The sequence below is a fragment of the Eubalaena glacialis genome, chromosome 8 (genome assembly GCF_028564815.1).
Source record: "Eubalaena glacialis isolate mEubGla1 chromosome 8, mEubGla1.1.hap2.+ XY, whole genome shotgun sequence".
Lineage (NCBI taxonomy): Eukaryota > Metazoa > Chordata > Mammalia > Artiodactyla > Balaenidae > Eubalaena > Eubalaena glacialis.
The window spans coordinates 63,602,094-63,624,520 of NC_083723.1; the positions used below are offsets into that span (position 1 = coordinate 63,602,094).

Genomic DNA, 22,427 nt, shown 5'->3' on the forward strand with positions numbered 1-22,427 from the left:
GCCTATTCTAGACTTTTCATACAAATGATCTTATGTGTCTGGCTTCTTTTACCTAGCATAGTGTTTTCATGTTGTTCATAGTGTTTTCAGTGTTTCATCCACACTGTAACACAGCTTGTTTTTAAACTAACAATGATACTGTGAAATGTTATCAGTATTTGTTCTGCATGGAGAAAAGATGAAAGTGAGAGGTATTTCAATATTTGCTATAATAGCTGTGTATTAGATCTCTTAGACAAGCTGAGATATTTAATTATGCTTTGGTGCATATGAATGGCAGTCTTAGGGGCTGAGTTTCACAAGGGGCAAGTCCCAAGAAAGCAAAGCAGATGGGCAAAGACAGCATCAGTGACGCAACATCATAAAGTGTACAATATTGTATGTTAGACAAATAAGGTTAGTTAGAGACAGGAGGTTTCATGTCATCAACTCAAAAGGTGGTGAAGCTTTCAAAGAAACAAGAATATGTAAATGATACCTTCTGTTCTTTTTAATCCATCAGGTCTTTAAGTGACAGAACATAAGCAAACTCCCTAACGTTGTTCTAAATCTACACAACTCAGTTAAAAAAAACTTTTACTGGGAAGTATCAGAGGAAAGCGAAAAATGAACATACAGATGAAAGGATCAAGAAACAAAACGCCCTTATAAACACCATCCATGCCAAGACCAAAAAACCTTTCTTGAGCCCCCTCAATTAATACCCTCTGCAGCCTATAAATATAGTCATTTTCTTGAGTCTAACACTATTTTTTCAAATTTTATGTACATGGACTCATACAGTATATGTTGTTTTGTTTCTGCTTTCTTTGACTAATATTTTTTTGTGAGGATCATCTATGTTGTTGTGTGTAGTTGTAGTTCATTTGCATTGTGGAAGCACATGCTTGAATGTACCACAATCTATTTTTCATTTACCCTTGATAAACATTTTGGTTCTTTCCAGTTTATGCTGTTATAGATAATGATTCTATACGTATTCTTGTTCATGTCTCGGTGCACATAAGCACACATTTCTGTTGGGTTTATATCTCAAAGTGAAATTAGTGGGTCATATAGTATTCAAATATTAAACTTTAGTGAAAAAGTCAAACAGATTTTCGAAGTATAGTACCAATTTATACTCTCATCAGCAACATATTTAGGTGAGGTTTTCTTTTTCTTCTACATGGTACTTGAAGAGAGTCGTGAATCTTTAGTTTGATATATTACATCAGATTTGGAATAACCTTTGTTATTATAGCTCCAAATATATTTTCTTCTCTATTCTCCTAGTCTTCTCCAAGACTTCAATTTCATACATATTGGGCACTATCTTGCACTGTCTTCATTTTTCTCAGCCTTATCTCTTTCCTCTTGCATTTTACTATAAGTAGCAAGGAAAAACAAGGCTGTGCCTTCATCACTTTGCTTGGAAATCTCCTCAGCTAAATATCCAAGATCACTATTTACAAGATCTACTGCATACCCAACAATAGAACAAAATTCAGTCAAATTGTCTGCCACTTATAACAAAGATCACCTTTCCTCCAATGTACAATAACATGTTCCCTTTCTACAGCCTCACCAGAAGCACCTTTAATGTTCATATTTCTACTAATGTTCTTCTGTTCATGACAATACATGTATTCTCCAAGATGATAGAAAATTTCTCTACTGTGCTCCTCACTTCCATCTGAACCCTTACCAGAACTGCCTTTGATATCCATATTTCTACCAACTTTCTCTTCAACACATTGTAGGCTTTTTCTATCATGTACTTCAAAATTCTTCCAGTCTCTACCCGTTACCCGATTCCAAAGACATTTCCTCATTTTTAGGTATTTGTTACAACAGCACCTCACTTCTGGTACCAAAATCTGTATTAGTTTTCAAGGACTGCAAGTGTAAATTGGGTGGCTTACAATAAAAAGAATTTATTTTCTTACAGTTCTGGAGGTCAGAGGTCTGAAATCGAGGTGTTAACAGGGCCATATTTCCTCCAGAGGCTCTAGGAGAGAAAATTTCCCTGCCTCTTCCATTTCCTAGTGACTCCTGGTGTTCCTGTGCTTATTGGTAGCATATATCCAATCTGTCTCCATCTTCACATGGCCTTCTTTCTGTGCCTCTGTGTCTGTGTGTCCCTTCCCTCTACTTATAAGGATACCAATCATTGAACTTAGTGCCCATCCTAATCCAATATGACCTTACTTTAACGAATTACATCTGCAAAGAGCCTATTTCCGAGTAAGTTCACATTCTGTGGTTCCAGGTGTTCATGAATTTTTAGTGGACACTATTCAACCCACTATACTCTTCAATGTTTTTGAACAGAAAAATATAGTCTGCATTGTCTGAATAACCTAATATGCCAATCTTGGAAGTTCAAGTTGTGAACAGTTTTAAATATATTTATTTATTTATTTTATTTATTTTTGGCTGTGTCAGGTCTTAGTTGTGGTGCACAGGCTTCTCTCTAGTTGTGGTGCATGGGCTCCAGAGCGCGTGGGCTCTGTAGTTGTGGCACGCGGGCTTCTCTCTAGTTCTGGCACGTGGACTCTCTCATTGTGGTGCATGGGCTTAGTTGCCTCGCAGCATGTGGGATATTAGTTCCCCGACCAGGGATGGAACCCGTGTCCCCTGCATTGGAAGGCGGATTTTTAACCACTGAACCACCAGGGAAGTCCCTGTGAACAGTTTTAAGATCAAGTAATTTTAACTCATAATGTTTGACTAGGGACCCACGTTTTGAGGAATTTGATATTTCTTTAATAAAACTGCTGTAATTAGTCTGGTGGCGATTAAAGAAAGCATGGGTGGATGATTCTTGTCAAGTTTTATTATGAGGTTAATGCTTTATAAATATGGAAGATTCTTTTCTCAATGTTATGGTTACATTTAATAGGAATTATCTATCCCTTGAAGGTTCCATAGCTGTTCTGAACAGCTATGCATATGAATGTCTGTGTCTCCTGCAAATTCATATGTTGAAGCTCTGACTCCCAATATGCCAGTATTTGTAAATGGGGCCCTTGGGACATAATTAGGTTTAGAAAGGTAATGAGGGTGGAGTCCCCATGACGGAATTACTGTCGTTATAAGCATAAGAAGAGAGACCAGAGCTCTCTCTTTTTACTATGTGAGGACACAGTGAAAAGTCCGCCATCTGCAAGCCTAAAAGAAGGTTCTCACCAAAAACACAATCCACTGGCACCTTGATCTTGGACTGGAGAATGCTTCTGTATCCACTGCTGTTATTAGAGACCATCAAAAGCAGTTTGCTTTCTGTTGATTAGTAATACACTCTGACTGTCTTACCTCAGGGATATATCAAGTTGGCAGCCCTCCTGCAGTGTCCTTGTGTCTTTTCTTTTTTTCCCACAAGAAATCATGCTGGCCAGTTACACTGATGGTATCATATTGAATTGATCTGGTAAAAATGAAATAACACCTACTCTAACATATTGATAATTGTAGGCTAGATTGTGGGAAGTAAACATGATCAAAAAAATCATATTTCTGCCACCTCAGTGAAATTTCGAGGGTTCCAATGGTCTGGGACATGTCAAGATAGCCTTTCAAAGTGAGGGATCTGTTACTGCATTTGCTTCCTCTTATCACAAAAATGCATACTACTATGTGGGTCTCTTTAATTTTGGAGGCAACATTTACCTCATCTGGGTGTTATTCTGACCCATTTACTGAGTAGCCTGAAGAGCTGCTAGTTTTTGGCAGGGCTCTGCAACAGATCTCAGCTGCCATGCAAATTGCTCTTCAACTGAGATGTACTGATATAACCTAGTCAATCTGCACTAGAAGTGAAATAGAATCTGTAAGAAAAACAAAAAACTCCTTACAAACAAAAGTCTAGGACTCGATGGCTTCTCTGGGCAATTCTACCAAACATACAAAGAAGAACTTATACTGATCCTTCTCAAACTCTTCCAAAAGAGGAGGGAACATTCCCAAAGTCATTCTATGAAGCCACCATTACCCAGATACAAAAACCAAAGACACTACCAAAAAAGAAAATTACAGGACAATATTTTTGATGAATATAGATGCAAAAATCCTCCACAAAATACTAGCAAACTGAATCCAACAACACATAAAAAGGGGAATACACCATGATCAAGTTGGATTCACCCCAGGGTCAAAAGGACGGTTCAACACACGCAAGTCTATCAATGTGATACACCACATCAACAAAAGAAAAGACAAAAACCACATGATCATCTCAATAGATGCAGAAAAAGCATTTGATAAAATTCAACATCGATTCATGATTAAAACTCTCACCAAAGTGGGTATAGAGGGATCATATCTCAAAGTAATAAAAGCTATTTATGACAAACCCACAGCCAATGTAATACTCAATGGTGAAAAACTGAAAGCCTTCCTGCTAAAATCTGGACCAAGACAAGGATGCCCACTCTCATCATTTCTATGAAACATAGTATTGAAAGTCCTAGCCACAGCAATCAGACAAGAAAAAGAAATAAAAGGTATCCAAATCGGGAAGGAAGAGGTAAAACAGTCATTATATGCAGATGTCATGATACTCCGTATAGAAAACCCTAAAGACTCCACAAAAAAACTATTAGAACTGCTAAATGAATTCAGCAAGGTAGCAGGATAGAAGATTAACATACAGAAATCCGTTGCATTACTTTATACTTACAATGAAATACCAAAAAGTAAAAAAAAAAAAAGAAAAAGCCCTTTTAAAATGGTATCAATAAGTGGTGCTGGGAAAACTGGACAGCTACATGTAAAAGAATGAAATTAGAACACTCCCTAACACCAAACACAAAAATAAACTCAAAATGGATTAAAGACCTAAATGTAAGGCCAGACACTATCAAACTCTTAGAGGAAAACATAGGCAGAACACTCTATGACATAAATCACAGCAAGATCCTTTTTGACCCACCTCCTAGAGAAATGGAAATAAAAACAAAAATAAATAAATGGGACCTAATGAAACTTAAAAGCTTTTGCACACCAAAGGAAACCATAAATAAGATGAAAAGACAACCCTCAGAATGGGAGAAACTATTTGCAAATGAAGCAACTGACAAAGGATTAATCTCCAAAATTTACAAGCAGCTCATGCAGCTCAATATCAAAAAAACAAGCAATCCAATCCAAAAATGGGCAGAAGACCTAAATAGACATTTCTCCAAAGAAGATATACAGATTGTCAACAAACACATGAAAGAATGCTCAACATCACTAATCATTAGAGAAATGTAAATCAAAACTACAATGAGGTATCACCTCACACCAGTCAGAATGGCCATCATCAAAAATCTACAAACAATAAATGCTGGAGAGGGCGTGGAGAAAAGGGAACCCTCTTGCACTGTTGGTGGGAATGTAAATTGATAAAGCCACTATGGAGAACAGTATGGAGGTTCCTTAAAAAACTAAAAATAGAAATACCATATGACCCAGCAATCTCACTACTGGGCATATACCCTGAGAAAACCATAATTCAAAAAGTCATTTACACAATGTTCATTGCAGCACTATTTACAATAGCCAGGACATGGAAGCAACCTAATTATCCATCGACAGATGAATGGGTAAAGAAGATGTGGCACATATATACAATGGAATATTACTCAGCCATAAAAAGAAACGAACTTGAGTTATTTGTAGTGAGGTGGATGGACCAAGTGTCTGTCATACAGAGTGAAGTTAAGTCAGAAAGAGAAAAACAAATATCATATGCTAACACATATATATGGAATCTAAAAAAAAAAAAAAAAGGTTATGAAGAAACTAGGGGCAGGACAGGAGTAAAGACACAGATGTAGAGAATGGACTTGAGGACATGGGAAGGGGAAAGGGTAAGCTGGGGCTAAGTGAGAGAGTGGCATGGACTTCTATATACTACCAAATGTAAAACAGATAGCTAGTGGGAAGCAGCCGCATAGCACAGGGAGATCAGCTCAGTGCTTTGTGACCACCTAGAGGCGTGGGATAGGGAGGGTGGGAGGGAGGCTCAAGAGGGAGGGGATATGGGGATATATGTATATGTATAGCTGATTCACTTTGTTATAAAGCAGAAACTAACACACTATTGTAAAGCAATTATACTCCAATAAAGATGTTAAAAAAAAATACTTAGGAGTAAACCTGACCAAGAAGGTGAAAAACTTACATGCAGACTATAAAAGATTAATAAAGGAAACTGAAGATGATTCAAAGAAATGGAAAGATATCCCATGCTTTTGGATGGGAAGAATTAATACAGTTAAAATGGCCATACTACCCAAAGCAATCTACAGATTTAACGTAATCCCTATCAAATTACCCATGACATTTTTCACATAACTAGAACAAATAATCCTAAAATTTATATGGAACCACAAAAGACCCAGAATTACCAAAGCAATCCTGAGGAAAAAGAACAAAGCTGGAGGCATAACCCACCCAGACTTTAGAAAATACTGCAAAGCTACAGCAACCAAAACAGCATGGTATTGGCACAAAAACAGACATATAGATGAGTGGAACAGAATAGAGAGCCCAGAAATAAACCCACACACCTATGGTCAATTAATCTTTGAAAAATGAGGCAAGAATATACAAGGGAGAAAAGACAATCTCTTCAGCAAGTGGTGCTGGGAAAGCTGGATAGCTGCATGTAAATCAATGAAGTTAGAACACTCCCTCACGCCATACACAAAAATAAACTCAAAGTGACTTAAAGACTTAAATATAAGACATGACACCATAAAACTCCTAGAAGAGAACATAGGCAAAACATTCTCTGACATAAATCGTAACAATGTTTTCTTAGGTCAGTCTCCCAAAGCAAAAGAAATAAAAGCAAAATAAACAAATGGGCCCTAATCAAACCTGTAAGCTTTTGTACAGCAAAGGAAACCATAAACAAAATGAAAAGACAACCTACAGACTGGGAGAAAATATTTGCAAATGATGCAACCGACAAGGGCTTAAGTTTCAAAATACACAAACAGCTCATACAACTCAATATCAAAAAAGCAAACAACTCCATCAAAAAATGGGCAGAAGTATGGGCTTCCTTGGTGGCTCAGTGGTTAAGAATCCACCTGCCAATGCAGGGGACATGGGTTCGAGCCCTGGTCTGGGAAGATCCCACATGCCGCAGAGCAACTAAGCCCATGTGTCACAACTACTGAGCCTGCACTCTAAAGCCCGCGAGCCACAACTACTGAGGCCGCATGCCACAACTACTGAAGCCCATGCGCCTAGAGCCCGTGCTCTCCAACAAGAGAAGCCACTGCGATGAGAAGCCCATGCACCGCAACTTAGAGCAGCCCCCACTCGCCACAACTAGAGAAAGCCCGCATGCAGCAACGAAGACCCAACGCAGCCAAAAATAAATAAATAAAATAAATAAATTTTTTAAAAAATGAGCAGAAGACCTAAATAGACATTTCTCCAAAGAAGACATACAATTGGCCAACAAGCACATGAAAAGATGCTCAACATTGCTAATTATTAGAGAAATGCAAATCAAAACTACCATGAGGTATCACCTCACACTGGTCAGAATGGCCATAATGAAAAAGTCTACAGATAACAAATGCTGTACAAGGTTTGGAGAAAAGGGAACCCTCCTGCACTGTTGGTGAGAATGTAAACTGGTGCAGCCACTATGGAAAACAGTATGGAAGTTCCTTAAAAAAATTAAAAATAGAGTTATCATATTATCCAGCAATCCCACTCCTGGGCATTTATCCAGAGAAAACTCTAATTTGAAACAATACGTGCACCCCAATGTTCACAAAGCACTATTTACAATAGCCAAGGCATGGAAGCAACCTAAGTGTCCATCAACAGAAGAATGGATAAAGAAGAAGTGGTATGTGTTATATATATATGTATATATATATATATATATATATATATATATATATATATATATACACACACACAATAGAATATTACTCAGCCATAAAAAAGAATGAAATAATGTCATTTGCAGGAACATGGATGGACCTAGAGATTATCATACTAAGTGAAGTAAGTCAGACAAAGATAAGTATCATATGATATCACTTATATGTGGAATCTAAAAAAAATGGTACAAATGAACTTACTTACAAAACAGAAACAGACTCATAGACATGGAAAACAAACTTATGGTTACCAAAGTGGAAAGGGGGGGAGGGATAAATTAGGAGTTTAGGATTAGCAGATACATGCTACTATATATAAAATAGATAAATAACAAGGTCCTACTGTATATAACAGGGAACTATATTCAATATCTTTTAATAACCTATAATGGAAAAGAATCTGAAAAAGAATACATATATATATTCGGTCATACACATATATAACTGAATCACTGTAAACTGTACACCAGAAACTAACACAACATTGTAAAACAACTATACTTCAATAATAAAAATAACCTAGCAGATCTGTCGGTACTTGAAGCAAATTACCATGCTACCTGAGTTATCCATCATGAACTGGGTTTTGTCTGACCAACAAAGCTGTAACACTGAATATGCAGAGCAGCATTCCATCACCAAGTGGAAACTGGATGAGTTTGAGCTGGTCCTGAAGGTGTAAGTAAATTGCATGAGTAACTGTTACAGATGCCTACGTTTATACTCCTGCAATAATGCCCCCTCCCCTCTCAACCTGCACCTGTGGTTACATAGAGCACTCTCTTTGACCAGTTAACTGAGGAAGAAATATTTGAGCCTGTTTTACAGATGTTTCTGTATGAAATGCTGTCATTATCAAATAGACAGCTGTAGCACTTTAGTTCCACTCTGGATTAACCCTGAAGGACAGTAGTGAAAGATAATATGGGAGTGGCTCTTATTATTTTCCCTAATAATCCACTAGTGAAATTCTGACCACCCCTGCAACTGTAGCTTTGCTGGTCTAGAAGCCTTAGTTTCAAGAAAAGAATGCTTCCATCAGGGAATAGGGCAATGATTCCATTAAACTGGAAGTTGAAACTGCCACCTGGTCACTTGGGGCTCTTCATTCCAGTCAATCAACAGCCATATGGGGGGTTACTCTATTAGCTTGGGTAATTGACTTTGATTAGCAAGGGGAAATTGGGATACTACAACTCAATGAGGGTAAGGAGGAGTAAGTATGTCAGAAATGCAGGAGATCTCCTGGGGTAGCTCTTAGTATTCCAGTTCTTGCCAAATTCCTCCTTCAGTTTCTATACTCCTAAACTAGGTTTATGTCTAGTTCTGTGACAAAGGGCTCTAGTGTCTTTCGCAGGATACCCACATCATTGAAGTAGAGAGCCTGGGGGCAATGAGAGACCAATGTGGTCTCTCTGTCCTCATGGGTCCCACCCATCCCCATAGGTTCTAATGTGTCTTTGCTTCTGTGCCTCATGTCCTCCTCCTTTCTTGACTACCTTTCCCGCTAACTTCAAGATGCAATAAGAAACAATGCTCCCACAATTGCATAATGTCAATTCCTTATAATAAATCCTCATTATACATGTATATATCCTAGAAGCTCTGTTTCTCTGGTTGAACCCTGATGGATATATCTGCCTACATTTCTAACTCGTTCTAGCTTTTCTGTTCTGACTTCTCCTTCTTGGCCTGGTCCTCATTTTGTTAGTATTCTCTAGACTTTCATCACTGACCCTCTTCTTTCCTTACACTTTCCTTCTTACACATTCTTTGTAGCCAAGCTCATCAATTCCCATAACTCTCACATACGTGACCTTTCCTTTTATATTGTACCTCTAGACCAAACTTTTCTCTTGAGCTCAAGAGTGATATTTCTGCCAGTCTTCAGAGCATCTCTGATTGGATATTTCATAGATATCCTAGACCCAACATTTCCAAAAATGAATTCATATTCCTAACCTTGGTTAGGACACTATACACCAAGTAACCTAAGCTGTGTATCAGTGCCTATTGTAGCACTTATCCTAAAGCTTTGTAATAATTATACTCCCAGCCCCGCTAGACTACAAGGTGTTGAAGAAAGACAGCAATGTGTTATTTTTATCCTAAGCACTTAGCATGATGAACAATACATAGTAGGCACTTAATATATGTTTAATGAATGAATATATGAATGAACAGATGACTGAATGAATGGATTCATAGAAAAGATAGAAATTGCAGAGAGATAATAAATGGCAACACAGAAGAATAGAACATAGTTATTTTCAAAAAGCTACAATTTAAAGATCTATGTGTATGGCATAATTTTCCAAAAATTGTAAATACACAGTTTTCCCAAAATATTATTTAACCAGAAGTTTTCAGTGAAAAGAAGTACAACAATTTTAAATTGCTAGAATTTCTTTACTTTTTAGTATTCATTGAATTTTGTACATAAAATGCTTCAGGTATTTAATTTAAACTGATGACAGTATGTGAGGCTTTGAGAGTTACAACAGCGGAAGTAAACTTTCACAGAACAAACTATGTTTTCACTTTTCTTATAGAAATTTTATAATTAAATACAGTTTATACTAAGCAACCACAATACTAGTGGAAGAACGTTTTTATTTTTAGATTAAGTATAGCTACAGAATCTTTATTAATAAGCGAAGGTATAATTTGTATTTGTGTTATCAGAAAAACAACTCTGGTTGTCAATTTATCTGCTAGAAAAATAATTAAATGCAAACAGAGTAAAAAATATAAGATTCTGCTTTCAATTTGCGTTAATATAGTCACACTCCATGGCTCAAATTTTTCTTCTCTAAGAATAAAGCTATTTCTTTCCTGTCACACATTAATAACAACATATAATTACTATACCTTCCAGAATTTTCTGGGCTTGAATCTTCAGAGAAACCATGCAAGAAAAATAATTTTTGGGGGGTGCTATTGATATACTGCCTAGATTTTTTAGATTTATTCACTGAACAACTTGCGTTTAATTTGAACAATTGATATCTTGGATTTTTAAATTGTCCACAAAATTAAATCAAACAAAGGAACAAGAAATCTAGAGGGCACATGTCTTCAGAGTGGAATGGTAAAAAATAGCTCCAATTCATTTATTAAGACAGTATGCCCTGTAGTTGTTTTATCCTGTGTTTAGATATAAAACTTATGAATCTTCACCACCTAAAAGATAAAGTTCCAAATAAACTTCTTAAAAATCTGGGTTAACCTTTTCCATTTCATTTTCTATAACTCTTCCTTATGCAACGTAAGCTCCCTCACACTGAACTCATCTCAATTCCTTCTACACATGATGCACTTATACTATGAACTTTTATTTCTTCTGCCTTGTTCAGGCTATATCATCTATATGGAAGCAAATCTCCCTCTGCTTTTTTTCTCTAACTTTCTAGATGCTCCATTCTCTATCATTATAACTTGCAAATGGATCAATTATTTTCTGAGTCCTTCTTTTTATTGTACTACTTTGTCAACTGTTGCGAATAGCAACTGACACATGTTCCTAACATAGCCTTTGCCTGCCATTTCACTGAAAGGTCTGAGTTCATCAGGGATGTTAACTGCCTTCCAATTAATTGAGAATTGTTTCACGAAATGTTCCAGCACTGCATAATATAGCTTGCCATCCTTCTAGCCTCTGGTAATAGTTACCTCGTCACATGTTGTTGGGTCCTGAATCCAATGTCATATATTTTAGGATTTTTATCATGATAATACACCACCACACTTTCAGTGCCAAATTCTGTATTAGTCACAGTAGGCTAGGCTATGCTGCAGTAACAGACTACTCTCAAATCTGGTGACTTGCAACAATAAAGGTTTGTTTTTCATTCTCAATACATGTCCACCGTAGGTCAGCAACATATCTGCTCCAAGTAGTTTTCAGCCTGACACAGAAGGCTCTATCTACAACATTGCTCATCTTGTAGCAGAGAGAAAAGACAGAACATGGCATTTGTTGGCTCTTAAAGCTTCTGCCTGTGCATGACACAGGCTACTTTTCACATCTCTGCGAATAAAGTAAGTCATCTTATCAAGCCTGACATTAATGAGGCAAGTAAGTGATATCCCCTTCCAGGGAGAGACAGCAGGGATTTGTACACAATATAATCTACCACACATACCAATCCTACTTCTAAAGCTAAAGTTTGTTTTTACAATATGTATATTCTACTATGGCTTCTTTTTCCAGACTGTCACTTCTAATCTTCCAATCTCTGCTTAAAATATTGCTCACAGACTCCCCTAACTTTAATGTGCAAAATTTAAACTTTTACAATTGGACATTTTGGTTAATCTTTAATGCAACTTAGGGAATTCCCTGGCGGTCCAGTGGTTAGGACACCATGCTTCCACTGCCGGAGGGCCGGGTTCAATCCCTGGTCAGGGAACTAAGATCCCCCAAGCCACTTGGCCAAAAAAAAATTTTTTTTAATGAAATTTATATTCTCTAACCCTGCTTTGTTAACAATTCCAAAGGCATCACTTGACTACCTATATTATTGTTACTTCTAGAAACTAGGTCAATGACAAAAGAGTAAGCCACTGGATTTTACTTTCTTATTAACAGTGGCATTCTTGTATGCCTACTTATTTTATTACCAAGTGTTATCATCAAAAATAAAATATTGCAAGGAGAGGTCTTCCGCTTCTAATTTCTTTAATGAAAGCCTACCTACACTTATTGCTATTAGGCTTCTGTGTTCACTTCTAAGTATTTTCCATGATTTTTGTGCTGATATTTTCTTTTAACATAACCATACTCCTTACCATAGTTTATAAGGTCAATGTCAGAGAGACCTTTATAACCTCTCTGATCTCATTTTGTTATGGGTCAGCCACACTGGCCTCCCTTGAGCATTTTATTTATTTATTATTTTTTAAAATCTCAAAACCATTTTTCTTGACAGTTGGAATATTCTTCCCTCAGATCTTCAGCAGTTTACCTCCTTCTTTTCATTTAGGTTTCAGCTCAAATATTACCTCCTCAGAGGAAACTTCCATGTCCACTCTCACTAAAGTAAACTTCTTTCCTCCACTCCCCCATGTCCTTCTCTCTCATTATTGTATTTTATTGGTTTGTTACTCTCTAAAATTATCTTAATTGTTTGTTTATGGTTTGTCTTCCTAACCAGCATGTAAACTCCATTAGGGAGGAACAGTTTTTTCATTCACTGCTATCTCCCTAGTTAGAACAGTGCCAGATGCAGAGTAGGTACTTAATAAAGATTTACTGAATGAATGAAAAAGACACCAGTCTTCATAAGCTTCATGACATGTCATCTTAATAATCACCACTTATTATTTTTTTCCTACCTCGCTGGCCATATCTCCTCTCCTAAGCATTGCATATTGGCATTCCCCAGCTCCATGTCCTTTGTCTCTCTTGTCACTCAACCTTCTCTCCCTAAACAATGTCATTCAGTCACATGACTTCACTTTCTATTAATGAAATGAGTCCTAGGGAATTCCCTGGTGGTCCAGTGGTTAGGACTCCACACTCTCACTGCTGAGGGCCCGGGTTCAATCCCTGGTTGGGGAACTAAGATCTCACAAGACGCGTGGTGGGAATGAATGAATGAATGAATGAATGAATGAATAAATAAATAAATAAATCCTAAATGTATTCTTCTAGTTTATATGTCTCTTCTGCCCTACAAAAGTCCACTTGGGTTTTACATAAATACATATCCATCATTCTCTATTGTTTTATCTCAATAATAGGCATCAAAATCCACACAGCCAGAACTGAACCTCTGAAACTATCCTGGACTTCCCCATCTTCCCACTCCCCTATGTCTGACCAATCACCAAGTCTTGGTGCTACCTCCTAAATATCTCTGGAATCTTTTCTTCATCATCACATCCCCTATACTAGTCCAAGCTACCATTATCTCACAGGGACTATTGTAATGACCCCTTAACCAGTCCCTCCCCTTTCATGTTTATCTCCTCTAATTCATTCTTCATAGACAAAGCAATCATTTAAAACCCAACATCTTGCTTTTGCTTAACTCTCTAATGCTCTCAGCATAAAACCCATGCTGTGTAAATGACCATCGGTCCAGCAGATCTGATTCCCGCCTTGCTCTCCCTCTTCAAGTTCCAACCATACGTATATACCTCCTTCAACTTCTCAAAAAGTCTCTTTAGTTTCAGACCGTCACACCTATTACCTCTCTTCCGTATATCTACATCCTTCCTTTCACTTGGTTAACGTCTATTCCTCCTTCAGGTCTAACATTACTTTTTCAGAGGTGACTTTTCCTATTCTTTCCAGGCCCAATTACTTGTGTGATCATTTGATTGATGCTTTAAGTTACGTATGGGGTTGGAAGGGGTTCAGAGTGTCCACTAAAGCCTGTCCCAGGGAAGACTTTCGGGTTAAAACACAAAAACAAACAGATAAATGACAATTGTATTGGCGTACAGGAAAAGATTATGTGTAGCGACACGACCAATAAAAACATATTTTTAGAATGCAATTTCAGGCCCGGGGAGGGGATAGTGGCAATGTCGCAAAGGTCTTTGCAGCGTTGAACACTTAAGCGAGGACCAGGAACTGTTTATAGATCACACTGACAGGACAACTGCCATCTTTAAGTCATTTACTAGTTTCTAACTTCTGCCCGTAAACGACAGTCAAGGACAGGAAGCAGCTGCAGTATTTTTAAACCACAGTCGCTGACCTTAGCGGCTAGAGACTCGACCTGCCCTCCAGTCGCCCGGCGCTCAGCAGCCAAAGGCGCCTCGCAGCTCCCTCAGCGGCCGTCACGGCGGCCGGCGCGCGCCCCGCACGCGCGCCCCCAGCGTCTCAGCGCGCGGACCCGGCTCCCTGGAGGCTAGCAAAAGGACCCGGCTCTCAGAGCGCGACGCCCGTGCGTCCGCCTGTCCTCCCCCTCTTTAAACACGGGGCCTACCGAGAAAGTGCCTGTGTAGTCAATCGAAGGATTCTACTTTTGACGCAAAAAATTACCCATCAGAAGTATGCATAGCATAGGAATGAGAATGCTTCACTTTGCAGTTGAACGCTGTTGGTTGGGACAGGTTAGAGCGGACGCGAGAGCTGCTGGATCAAAGCAGGCACTGTTTAGGACAGCTGCATCCGGGCCCTCCTGTCGCAAGCCGTCCTCCGAGCCAGGGGTCCTTCAGGTAGGAGGTGCTGGGTGACTTTGGACGTCCGCCGTTCCTCGGTGCGAAGGCTCTTCAGTCCCGGGCCTTGAGAGTTTGACGTTCTCTCCGTCTGGACTCGAGGCTTCTGTCGCAGCCATGATCCGCCAGATCATCGGTCAGGCCAAGAAGCATCCTAGCGTAAGTTCTTAAACCCTTTCCCAGTGTTTTCACTTGTGCATCCTGTGTCGGGTCGCGGCTCCCTCAGTCCCCTGGGAGCTTTCTCCTTCGCAGCCTTTTACAGTTCCTCGGGGCTGGATCCTGCCTCACTTTGTCCTGTTCTGCTGGTTGCCTCAGGACCTTGAGCTCTGACCTTCCACGCCTTGCATTGTGGGGTTTGGCCTGGCACACGGAAGGTGAGGGACGCTCTCGAGGAAAATAAAATGTTGGAACAATGTGGTGGGCGCGCGTCCTCTTGCAGGTTGGTCGGACCAAGAGGGATAGTTGTGCGCTGTGTGCGTTAAAGACCAGGAAAGGTCAGGCACCCTGTTTGTTGTGCTGTTTAGAGTCTCGCATTCACTGCATTGCACCATGAGGCTTTGAGGCAAATATGAGAGTCTCTGATCTTGGAATGCTCAGTTTGTCTGGACGTCGTGATATTTGGGGGGATTTTTGTAGTGCGGAGTTTAATCGCAGTTGAGTTCTTTTGTATCTCACATTTTCCCCTGCATATCAACGTGCTGTGGCCCTAAAAATCAATTATGCAATATTTAATTTTTATCTTAAAGCCTAACGACGCATTAAGCGTTGGTAGCAGTACGTTTTCAGAGATTATGCGTAAAACCGGTATTTATAATAGGTATGTTTCTGTTTGTTCATTCAGACTCTTTATTTAACAGAATTTTTATTTTTCGTAACGTCTGTATCGAAGCAAGCTTAAGTAATTTGCCAAGAGCTTGTTTTTCAAGCCTTGAGATGAAAGAAACTGGGAAATTTAATGGGAGTGATGTATAAATATTAAGTGAAGAAGGCGATATATTTTCTGGGAAATTTTAAAATTTGAATGTAACTTTTTCCACATTTAAACCAGAATTATCTTCACATCCTTTGGAAATTACATTTCTTTCTTTTGAATGTAGTTATAAAAAATCTTACCTCAATATGAGGTCTATCTTTTTTCAAATTTTAAGACAAGATTAGAAAGACGGTTTGAAGAGAAGGTAAAGCTATAGAGATAGAATGCAGATTAGTGGTTGCCTGAGGCTGGGTGTGGGGATGGGGAGTGACTGCAGTGGCCATGAGAGATTCTTGGGGTGATGAGAATGTTCTAAAATTGTATTGTGGGATGGTTGTACAACTTTATAAATTTACTACAAATCATTGGTGGTTTCATACTTGCAATTAATGAATTTTATGGCATGTAAATTAAACCTCAATAAAGCTGTTGAATTTTTTTAAAAAAATAAAATAAAAAGATGGCTTGAGACTTGGAAATCAATGTGTAGAAACTACTGTAGTCTTTCTGTTTATTTTTATCAGTATGTAGGTATTTAAAGATGACTCTTGATTCTTGTCTATTTTGTTTTTGGTTCCAGTTGATCCCCCTCTTCATGTTTATTGGAGCGGGAGGTACTGGAGCAGCACTGTATGTTTTGCGCCTGGCATTGTTCAATCCAGATGTCAGGTAAGTGCTTAAAGATGTTTAGAACTTTGATGGTTTATCAAACTGATTCAGGAGCCACAGCCTTTCTAGGGAGGCAGCATCAAGTAGTATAAAGAACCTGAAATTTGTTGTCATACAGTAAGTTCAGATCCCGGTTCTACTGTTGTCATTTACTTTTTCTGGTTCATGAAATTATCTAAATTTCTCTGAGTCTCATTTTCTCATTGGTTGAGTAGAACTGCTAATACCTATTTTGTAATGTGAGGATCGAGATAATTGTTTTTATAAAACAGTCAGGGTTGCTGGTATGTTTAAGTGTTTTTTGCCTGTTTTCCACAATAGGGAATGCTTCTTTTTGAAGTTGTAAAAGAACAGGCATGGAAAAGGTTGTTTCATTGTTTTTCTATGCAGTTTTCTATATATCACTTCATTGATGAAATAGAAAACACTAGTAAAAGCCAAGTGTAAAGTTTTTTGTACAGGGATAGGGACAAGGACAGCTGCCCCAAGAGGCTCTGTGTTGTACCTTTTTCTAATTGATTATGTGAGATTGCTTATTATGAATCCTGTCTCTCAACTCCATAATGAAAATAACACCGTCCTTCACCTGATAGGAAGTGGGATTAATCTATTTGAAATGTTAGCTTCTTGAGTAGAAGACTATTTTAAATAGTGTTTTATTACTCTAACAGTTATAATGTTTTATTTCTTTTAGTTGGGACAAAAAGAATAACCCAGAACCCTGGAACAAACTGGGTCCCAATGATCAGTACAAGGTAAGCTACAAAATTGCTTCAAAATTGCTGGAAAGTGTATTTTAATAAACTTTGTCATGGGGTAGGTTTTTTTTGAAATTGGATCTGCAAGTAAAATTCTATTATAATGAACTTAGAAGAATTGCTAGATTGTTCTGTGAAATTAGAATGGCATATTTTTCTAATAAATATTTTTTCTAAGGATTTTATTCACAGGCTTTAGACTCTGTATGTGAAATGAAGATAATGTCTCAATTCTACTGATTTGACTAAGAAAAAGAAGAGATAGTATAGTTCTTGTTTAATATTTTCTTTGCTCTTGGGTAGTGCAGTGCAGTGGTTCTCAAACCTCAGTGTACATAGGCATCTTCTTCAGCTCCATCCCCAGAGATTCTGATTCAGTTGATCTGTTGCAGAGGCTGAGAATTTGCATTTCTAATAAGGTTTTAGATGATGTTGATGCTGTTGGTCCATGGACCACACTTTGAGTAGCACTAATCTAGTGGCTGGTTTGGTTGGCTGTTCTTTCTTCTTGGTATGGTTGACATATTTCAGCTGAGAATTAGTAGGAAGAAATGAAAATCAGTTGAAACTTATATTTTACCATAAACCTTCTAGATAAACTTTTTAACATTTTTCTGGAAAACTGGTTTGTGAAACTACTCTTCCAAAGAATGATTTCATGGACTGACGCCATTTACTTTTTTAATTTGTTTTATTGATATATGATTGACGTGCAACATTGTATAAGCTCGAGGTGTACAACTTGTTGTTTGATGCATTTATGTATTACACTATGATTACTACAGTAGTGTTAGCTAACACCTTTATCATGTTACATAATTATCACTTTTTTGTGTTGAGAACAATTAAGAGATAGTTCCTTAGCAACTTTGAAGTTTATAATAAAGTATTGTTGACTATAATCACTATATTGTGTATTAAATCTCCAGAACTTGTTGGTCTGGTAGTTGCAAGTTTGTACCTTTAACATCTCCCTAATTTCCCCACCTCCCATCCCCTGGTAGCCACTATTCTACTTTCTGTTTTTACAAGTTCAGGTTTTTTAGATTCCATTTAAGTGATACCATACAGTATTTGTCTTTCTCTGTCTCACTTATCTCACTTAGCATAATGCCCTTAAGGTCCATCCATGTAGTTGAAAATCTGAGACCATTGATTCCCCAAACACAGCTTTACTTACCTGTAAAATTTTTGCATACAAAGATAAAGTCCTTGCAATGTCAAAAAGGGTGGGGGGCAGCTTTATTAGGGTATGATTCACATACCATACAATTTACCCACTTAAAGTATATAACTTGCCATGAATTTTCCATTATACCAGGCTGCTTCATCAAAAAATAGCAGTTTCTTTGAGCACTCTCAAGAAGAGGTGTCTTGACCGAGGAGTGTTCAGGACCCCTTAGCAGATATGCCTCCTTGATGGAGATGGATGCTGTCATTACTGATGACAACAACTTTTAAGATAACTGTCACCTTTTACAGATTCCAAGCTTTCCACTCAACCTTCTGATTATAATTTGGCTTCCAAATCTCTAAACAGATCTTGCTACAAGAAACAAACAAAAATGCACTGGTGAAGCTGAAGTGAACCATCTAATCTGTGTCACATTTTGACTCAAAAAATGATACACAGGCATCCTGTTTTTTCTCTCCTATAAATTTTAGTCCATTCTGGAGAAAATGATTCCACATCCAATAAACTTTAAAAAAGAAAAGAAAACAAAAAAAACAGGCCTTAGTCCTTCCACCAAAGAGCATATTGGAGTCTCTGCATATGTAGTTCAGAAAGCTCCTGAAGTGATTATGTTAATGAAGCTAATTATTATCATGTTTTGGAACATGAAAATACCTGCCAGTATGAGGCCATGTGAGCTGGAAATGGAATGTTGCTGCAACAAAAAACTAATGTGTGTGGCATAGATTGGGCTGTGAGTAGCCAAGATACTGGTATTAGAGCCTGGAAAAATGAATCATGTAATGGCAAAATATTTGATAAGGTGTCACCTGCTATAACTTGGAAAGAAGACCATGTGCCTAAAGAGTTTGTTATAGAAAAGGTTTTTGGAAAACAGGATGTTTGTGGACTGTTGCTGGCTCTACTTGCCAAGAGATGAGTTTAGAAGAATTGGGACATTTGCAAGCAGAACTAAAAGGGAACCAAGTCCAGAAGCTTGTGAGCCTGGAGTGGATGATGCCTACTACTGCTTCTAGACTAGAAGACTAGTAGACTAGATTATTCTTTCTCTATCATTCACTTCTCCTCACCTAAGATAATTTTTTTTCTGGCCCATTAACATCAGATTTGGCCATGTGACTTGCTCTGGCAAATCAAGTGCGGGGAAGTGCTATCTGCCACTTCTGAGCCAGTGTGTATTTCCCCCATTGTTCTTTTCCATCTGTCATGAGACCAAATTGACAGTTAAGGGCTACTCATTCAGCCCAGGATTAGAATGAAGAGAACACAGGGCAGTCAGCTTATAAATGGCATATAATGTGAATGAAAAATAGACCTTTCTTGTAAGCCGCTAAGATTTGGTGGTTCTTTTTTGCTACTTCACGATCTAGCAGAAGCTAACTAATACAAACAAGAGAGGGGACTAAAATAGGATTTAAGCATTAAAGGCCTAGCAACACTTCTCAACTGAATAAAATGCCCCAAAGCCGAGATCAGAATATGTTGTGCCTTCCCAGCTATTGTTACAAAAACCTTAAAGGTAGCCACCATTAAATTGAGAAAAGGAATGTGGTCATGGAAGCTGAAAAATAAAGCAGATTTGAAAATAACTTCGACGGAGTATTTTGATACTGGCACATGGAACCGAATAAAAGCAAATACATCAGAAACCTGCTTAGTTTTGAGAAAATTAGCAAAGGTACTGTGACCTTTCCACTCTGCTTGGGTGTAGGGGCTTGACCCTGCTTCTGGCAAGTCATATAACTTGATCTTCAATGGCTTCTTTTATAAAGTAAGAATGAGTAAGGTTGTGATAATTAAGATAAACATAAAGCATTCTGCCTGCAGTGCCTGGGATCTATTAGAAGAGCCCAACAAATATTTATTTCTTAAAATATAACCTGCAGTTCCTTTTATAGATATTTCCTTTAATATTTTGTTAATATGTTAGAGATGATACAGTTAGTTTCTTTTTAAGTCTCATTGTCTAGTTCAGTTGCTTCATAGAGAACACTGTCAGAACAAAAAATACTGCTTTATGACTGATTCATACTTTTATGTTTATAAAGTTTATAAAAGTCTGTGTATGTATCTCAAGGATAAGCTTCACAACCTGGGAATTTTTCTTTTTTTAAAAGTCAAATAAAATAAGAATTTTTCAATTAGAGATAAAGAAGTTAGGGTATGTTTGGAGAAATAAAGAAAAGGGTTTGAAGAAATAATGGACACAGATTTATGAGCTTCTTGCTTAAAAACTGAAGAAAATGATAATTCTGCAGTTTTGGTTCTTTTGGAGTTAAATAATGTAGTCTCCAAGTAATTATAGCACAGCCTCTTCAGTGTTCTTTGGCACAAGAATGAGTAAACTCAAGATTATAGCTTTATTTGGGCTTATGTACAAATCCTAATGTTTCCTCAGTAGGAATTCTAGAGCAGTATCAAGTATAAATCATTTTTTTAAAAAATTGTTGAGAGTTAGAGGCAGTTTTTTTAAGTAATGATAGTAAGATATATTTCTAAAATTTAAGTTGAATATAAGGAAATTTATGGAAATTACAAAGTTTCCAAAATACAGTATTATTTAAAAGCAGAAATACTGTACCGTTTAAAAGCTTTTGTACCAAAGGTGGTCAGGTGTGAATTTGATTTTGATGCATTCTGGGTTAGGAGATTAAGGAAACATCTAAGTGAGAGAGAGAAAATGGACAGAAAAGCCATCAAAGCAGGTCAATTTGTATCTAAAAAGTATGGAAACAAACACACAACAAAGTATTACTTTATATTACTAGCCAATCTTTATTGCTATAAATCTTTCCCATCTAAATTATAGCCCTTTGCTAACCAAATAGGGATGATAACTGGTATTTCTCTATTCTGTTGGAGAGTCACCCGTGTACGTAGTGGAGATGGAAGTAAAAACATAAGAATTGGAAGTATGTATCAGAAGAAATTCATAATTATTCACCTTGAAATAGAAGAATTTTTTTATAGGTTCTACCAGATTATACTGGCACTGCTCTTCTGAGGAAGATTGAATATTTTTACCTTACCAAAACCATTATTAAAGAACTGGAATTTTAATGTCTTTGTTTGAATGACTTTTATATTGTTAAATATTCCTAATACAAAATTAATGTCTGTAATTGTTACTATAGAAAGCTGAATAAAAATAATCTTAAACTTCTGTACCATCTTTGTGTATTTGATTGATTATCTAAAATATCTTTTTTCTCTTCCAAGTTCTACTCAGTGAATGTAGATTACAGCAAACTGAAGAAAGAAGGTCCAGACTTCTAAATGAAATGTTTCACTATAAAGCTGCTTAGAATGAAGGTCTTCCAGAAGCCATCCGCACAATTTTCCACTTAACCAGGAAATATTTCCCCTCTAAATGCACAAAATCATGTTGGTGTATTGTGATGGGGTTTACACTGATAAAATAAATAGTTTGAAACTTGATGTGTGTCACTATTTAATGCCGAAACTCTACTCTGAATTTTATAACTTAGGGTATAGGAAATAAACTGTTAGAATTTAAGGAGTTTCTTGAATTTCTGTGTATTCGTGTAATTTGAAAATAAGACTTTAAGCTGCTCTAATAAAACACTTTTATTTTGTGTGTAGGCCATTGGTAACACTAGGGCATATTTAAGAACGAACTAGAAATCAAACGTAGATTGGCAGGATTATTCAAGCCTCTTTGGCATGGGCAAAATGAAAACCTCTAGATTTCTGTTACTGGCTGATGTCGAAGTATGTGCAGTTGTTAATGCTGGTTTTTACCATGGCATTCTCTTTGCTGA

At 37.5% G+C, this 22,427-nt stretch overlaps 1 protein-coding gene across 1 annotated transcript; it reads left to right on the forward strand.

Annotated features, from left to right (window-relative positions):
- Positions 1-15,050: 15,050 nt before the first annotated feature.
- NDUFA4 (NDUFA4 mitochondrial complex associated) lies at positions 15,051-22,083 on the forward strand. Its single transcript, XM_061197751.1, has 4 exons — positions 15,051-15,209; positions 16,604-16,692; positions 17,387-17,447; positions 21,865-22,083. The coding sequence occupies exons 1-4, from the start codon at positions 15,168-15,170 to the stop codon at positions 21,919-21,921; spliced, it is 249 nt and encodes an 82-aa protein (XP_061053734.1). The 5' UTR covers positions 15,051-15,167; the 3' UTR covers positions 21,922-22,083.
- The last annotated feature ends 344 nt before the right edge of the window (positions 22,084-22,427 follow it).

What these genes read in the sequence shown, in the direction of transcription:
- NDUFA4 (XM_061197751.1), top strand. Translation starts at nt 15,168, where the DNA reads ATGATCCGCCAGATCATCGGTCAGGCCAAGAAGCATCCTAGC. An exon ending in AGGCCAAGAAGCATCCTAGC is followed by an intron (nt 15,210 to 16,603) that starts GTAAGTTCTTAA and finishes TTTTGGTTCCAG; the next exon opens with TTGATCCCCCTCTTCATGTT. An exon ending in TTGTTCAATCCAGATGTCAG is followed by an intron (nt 16,693 to 17,386) that starts GTAAGTGCTTAA and finishes TATTTCTTTTAG; the next exon opens with TTGGGACAAAAAGAATAACC.